Raw genomic sequence first — 6,000 nt, 5'->3', positions numbered from 1 at the left:
ATGTCATTTTTCTGCAGGGGTCACTTTTCTTCACGTAGAGTGAGCTCATTTTTATGAAAATGACACTTATTCTTTATGCAAAAGGGTAATTTTTCTTCGTATAATAATGACCCCCCCCCCTTCTCCGGTCATTTTTCTGCGTCAAAAAATGACACCGGTCATTATTCTACGGTTACATAGGACAAAAGGTGATCAGTAAAGCTCACTTGAGGTTTTAGCTTAGGTGAGCTAAAGACCAATTGGGCTTTCTTGAGTCATTAATCGCTGTATCATAATTGTGAAATTACATTGATCAACAAATCTGACCGAACAATGTTGCAATATGCTATTTCTATTGTATATTGAACACATGGGCTGGAGTAGTTCTTCCTGTTCTAGTAGATGCAGTCTTTGAAGTTTATGAAAAATGCATCAAACACAACAACTGAAGTTTGTTAAGATACTTTACTTTAAAAAAAACTTTTGATACAAATTTTCAATCCTTAAGGTTTTGGCATTAGTCATTATAAAATCTATCACAATGAAAAGAAAACCAAGAACTGATAGCATCATGATTGTAGCCATGGATGCCTCATAAAGATAAAAATATGGAATTAAGAGCTGTCGGCAAAGAAGCGTCGCATGGTTCCAGTCATCTTAAAAAAGAAAACAATGAGAAAAAACATGACATATATTGGGACTGTGGTGACAGATACAGACTTCTGGCCAATGGTTGTAGTCATCATGCATGATCACAGACAGACTGGCTGACAACATCAAAGCATTGCTTAATATCAAGTGTCAGACTCCTCTGGACTTCAAGACGTTTGTGACGAGTCTACGATAAAGCCCACCGACATCAACAAACAATGAATAAGATATCTTCTGTAATAAATAATCTTCTGTATATACATCACGATCAGTTTCATAGCTGTTCAAGTGATAATCTCACAACAGTACATGTGTACTGCATTTTCACATTCACGCACCATTCAAATCAATTCTTATCATGATTATACTTAACACACATAAATGTAAATAAAGTATGGGGAAGGGAAGGTAATGAAATAAAGAACATCGCAATAAAATTATTGTTAGTCCTGTGGAGTTCACTGCTGTAAAATGGAGGTTTTTAAGATATATGAATCAAATCCAATAACATCACACTATCATAGAAAATAATGTTTCAAATGAAAGAACAAGTGCATATACAATGTACAATGTATTACTTTATATATACAAAGTCAGTTATTGGTAAATCTCCTTTCGGGAGATGTAACTTAGTAATCAGAATTGTATTGATCATGTTGGAACATTGGGATCTAATAGTGCTTTATTCAAGACAATGAACAAGAAGCATAAAAAAACCAGATATCAAATATACATATAATTAAGATGATATCTAGATATATCAATGAGAATTTTTTAAAGGCTTGAAATTCAACCGAAAATAACAGATTCTCTTAAGAATATAAAATATTAATATGTCACTTGCTACATGTATCCACATGTATATGCATGTCTTTTCTGGTTAAAATGAAACAAATATTTGCATTCCTTATATAATTATACAAGACACATACACAACATTTTTTAAAACTATCTTAGGAATATGCAATAGTACCATAATAAAACACAAATTTTGATACTGAAAATGCTTAATTTAGCATTTATACAGTCCATTTCTCTCAAGTTTCATGTGACAATGCACAAGTATCTCAGATTTACTCTAGAATGACCAGTTTATGACTCATGAACAGATGATAACCATTTGCTGCACATTCTCTGATGCAGAGTGTTATAAATGATAAAACAATAATGCAGATCTGGTATTTAAAACCAAGGGTATATAATGCTCTCCAACAGTGGAGTCTTGCACCCATATAAATTCAATGGAAATTGAAACAAACATGAATCCTGAAGCACTACGGAATGAATTATGATGTCATTTAGCAAGGAACAATTTCTCACATTCAGAAAATCACAATGTTTGGTCTGGAGCTTGGTTTTTGTTTCTATGGTAACATCACAGTCTCTCCACAAACATAGGAATATCACAGCTGGGGTTGTAGGATTGGTTTTTTCTTGTATTGGCCAAAGGTCAATATCTAAAACTGTGAGCATGTCTAGTCAAACGGAACTTCTGAAAATACCGCAAACAATAAACAATTACATAGGATCATTTAAACTGTCACTATTTTCATTCTAATCAAAATATTTCATATTTTTGTCAATTTAAATAGATATTTCAATGGCAGCAAGTGCTGAGAGTTAAGGATTTTGTTGTTCTTCTGACAAGTAGTTGCAGTATTCATGCTTTGTTGTATATCAGGCATCATACAATCCAACCCATGCAGGTGACACCTAGAACTCACTCACTTAAACCATACTTGTATACACATGGAAAATTCTACTACTGAATTATATTCATCAATTCATATTAAAACACTGCAATCATTTCAAGCTTTAAACTTTCTGATCCTTTCAAAATCCATCTGTTAAAAAATTCCTTATTGCACAGACTAAGAACTTTCATGGTAAAAAATAAAAAAAGACTTTCAAATTATACAACACTAATGTATACAAAGTCACAATAAAATTCTATAAGTATTTACATAATATATCATAATATATATCGAATATATAAATATAACATACAAAAGAAACATTGCATCAAGCAATAATTAACCAGAACCAGCTGGTTTGAATCTTAAAAGGACAATGTCCCTATCACTTAAATCTCATGGATGCCAAGTCTATTATGCATCATGAAGCAGAGAATATTTATCCTGATTTTTTTTGTGACAGTCTGCTTTCTGCACACAAAACAAAGGATAAAATCCACCTCAAATTGGCTTGCTGAACATATTTACAATATACAACTGATATACTGGAATTTGTATTAGTTCAAGCATATATACAATTATGGCAATAAAACTGTACACACCAAAAGTACAACCAGTGGAAGAAAAGCATAAAAAATCCAAGAGAATGGTAGAATGTATACAACATGCAAAATGTTGCTTAAAAATACAAAGAACTGGTGAGTATTGGTACATACAACCTTCACATTCTTGGTGTTTTATGATCAGAATATACAGATGAAATTATGCCAATAACAAGCCAACCAAACTTGATTTAAAGATGCCCATTTTCACAGAAATACTCATTCTTTATAATGATAAAAATGAAATACTACTGTAAATCTAATGAAAATGAGAATCTGCAAGTAAGCCTATTTGGCAAGCATTGATAAGTATGGAAGACAAGCATATTCCACTCCCAACAGGCCAGAGAAGTCAATCAATTTCTGCACCACTCAGAAAGTAATATATATTGAATTTTGTCCCAAGGATTTCTCATCAACCACAGGGAGGATAAGCCTTGTAGAAGAGGATTACTATTAATCAATGACTGCTCGAGTGTTGTGAGTTGATCAACTCTTGCTGACCTGCAGCATGACTATAAATCTGAGGAAACAGCATCTGAGAAAGAACTCCATGCAGGTACAGAAGGATCATAAAGAGGTGACAAATACCATTTCATCATCACTTGGCTCAGAAGAGCTCTGGCTGTAGCCTTTATGATTGAGGTCATCCTTCGTGGAGTAACAATTGTAGTCTTTCATCTCCTGCACCAGAAAACCACCCAGGTGTTCATAGTAAGGGCTTCTCTGTCCTGGGTGGGTGGTGCTGGTGTGGTTTTCATCGGGTGGGTGTAATAACATTCTAGCTGCTTTGTCCAGGTCATCAGCTGTCATGTCATTGGCCTCTGCAATTTCTTGCCGTAACGTGTGAGCATCCACATAGCGGTCCAAACCCTCCTCCGTCAACACCTTATAAAGAAAAGCAAAACTCAAACATTGTGAAAACTCTAGAATCATGATTAAATGCCAGGCTTTTTAAAAAAGAGATCAATTGGTATCTCTGTATTTCTCACCACACTCAATCTGATAAACTTAATGATTGCATTACACTTAATTTGTGCTTTAAATTCATTGTTTGATCAATCAATTTTGAGCTCTGCAATTTGACAAACAGGTTCTCTCTTCTTTCAGACATTTTTGCTCATGAGTGTTATTTACCACTTAACAGGTTAATATTAATGAAAATTGTAGAAATTGATGGAAATTATTCATATATTCTTAATCTTGGGGTAGTCTTGTGTAAATAAATGGTACAATTTCATATTTTTTGGTTGATACATATAAAAAAATTTTTAAATCACTTTAAATCAGGGAAAAATATTATTATTCATCAAACATTATACAGGAGGTGTGTATGTAAATGCTTCAAAGTAGGGACCTATTATCAAAATACATTAAAGCCCTCTTTGCCCTTAATTTGAAGGGTTAGCCCCTTTCTCTTTATGTTAAATGAAAACTCTTTTATAAATTTATATTTATTCTACATGTCATTACATAATATTATTCAAAGAAAACCATAACAATAATGATACATTTTTATCTCAATTATTTAGTTCAGCAATTTTTGATGCCTTGGGTCATAAAATGATGAAAATGCTTTTATTGTATCTACTATCTTTGGTCTACAATCCTTGAAAATTTGAACTTAATATCTTTATTCATTTAGGAGAAAATCTCTTGACAAGCCGACCCTCTTAAAATCATTAAAACATCAATATCCTAAAACTGAAAATGACGACATCAAGAAAAATTGCAATAACCCGTTGCAGATCAATATCCGTTCTGAAAGTTTCATAAAAATCAGCCAAGCTGTTCTCGAGAACTCACATGCACAAAAATGCATAAGAAAAAAAAATAATTATGGAAAAACTAAGAAACAAGAAGGTCTTCCATTTGCATACATCAATCATGAGAAGTGATATGTATGCATAGATCTGAAATGGCACAATGTCAATGGTAAACTGCCATTCTCTTAACCCATTTTTAAAAATGTTTCAAAAGTTCTATGGAAACAATTGTTTATCCTCATTACTTTACTGCTTAGAATATCATATCATTCTATATTTTCAAAGCAATGTATCACTTTAAATTCCCTTGTCTTAAGTAAGGTACCTTTTCTACGAGGCTCTCAGCACTTGACTTGGTGTGACTGCCCTGTCGATACCTCTGATTGGCCAGTACATAGTTGGGTATGATGAGAGGTCCTGCTTCCTTTGTTCGGGAGTACATGCCTGTCTGGTCATCAAAAGCCATGGTGTCTGACCCTCTATGAATGTTCTGTCTTGGTGACATGCTGTGGCCTTCAATAACGGAGTTTGATCGTGAGAATGTGAGATGTGCTGAAAATAAGGCGATGCATGCGGGTTAGTACTTAAAGTGCTAAAGCAGTGCATGCATATAATATCAAATGACACTTTACTTATGTTTTCATTTCTGTGTGCTTTATATTTGTAGATTGCATATTGCATTTTTATTCCTGTGTAGATTTATGAAAAATGTATTAACAAACAACCAGTGGACAATTTCCTCGCATATGTATTATCCTTTCAGACACTTGATCCAAAGTGTCGGATCAGCTCATGTTGCCAGATGTTGATCATCCTTTACAATAACGTTTTGGATCAACATATCTTTAGGTCTTAAGATGCATCAACTGACAAGAATTGATGATCCTAGCCTTAAAAGTGGGAAATATTTCAGTTTTCAAAAATATCATTTCTAATATGTCAAATTTGAAGTGACCTTAAAACCACGTAGTAGTACACATTAAGTTCTTAGGTGTAAGTTTGCTGATATACCAGGTACTCACTGATACTTGAGAAGATTACTAGCAACCACTACTAGCATTTATTTTTTATCATCTCCCCTTTCTAGACCTATAGGCCTAAGGACCAATACCCTTCTTTTAGAATAAATGAAAGTCCATAAGCCAAAGATATAGACAATTCTTGAGATATAGCCAACATTTACATGCAAAAACTTTATACATACACATACCACACATTCTGCTTAGAAATGCTAATTATCTCTTAAAAGCAATATACATGTAAGCTGTATTTTTTAGATATTTATTTTGCTGCAGAAACCTGCTCGTA

At 33.4% G+C, this 6,000-nt stretch overlaps 1 protein-coding gene across 18 annotated transcripts in view; it reads right to left on the bottom strand.

Moving 5' to 3' along the window:
- Nucleotides 1-429: 429 nt before the first annotated feature.
- LOC105345994 (muscle calcium channel subunit alpha-1) overlaps nucleotides 430-6,000 on the bottom strand; it is an 85,728-nt gene continuing 80,157 nt past the window's right edge. For 17 of the 18 annotated variants that reach the window (XM_066082169.1, XM_066082168.1, XM_066082158.1 and 14 more), the window contains 3 exons: nucleotides 5,018-5,244; nucleotides 3,518-3,814; nucleotides 430-2,122 (listed from right to left, as the gene is read on the bottom strand). In XM_066082169.1, the coding sequence (XP_065938241.1) occupies nucleotides 2,081-2,122; nucleotides 3,518-3,814; nucleotides 5,018-5,244 (566 nt within the window). In that variant the 3' untranslated portion in view covers nucleotides 430-2,080. The remainder of the gene's footprint in view (nucleotides 2,123-3,517; nucleotides 3,815-5,017; nucleotides 5,245-6,000) is intronic. The other variant, XM_066082165.1, reaches the window with a different exon arrangement.

Source organism: Magallana gigas, chromosome 4 (assembly GCF_963853765.1).
Source record: "Magallana gigas chromosome 4, xbMagGiga1.1, whole genome shotgun sequence".
Classification (NCBI taxonomy): domain Eukaryota; kingdom Metazoa; phylum Mollusca; class Bivalvia; order Ostreida; family Ostreidae; genus Magallana; species Magallana gigas.
This window is presented reverse-complemented; position numbering and strand designations above follow the sequence as displayed.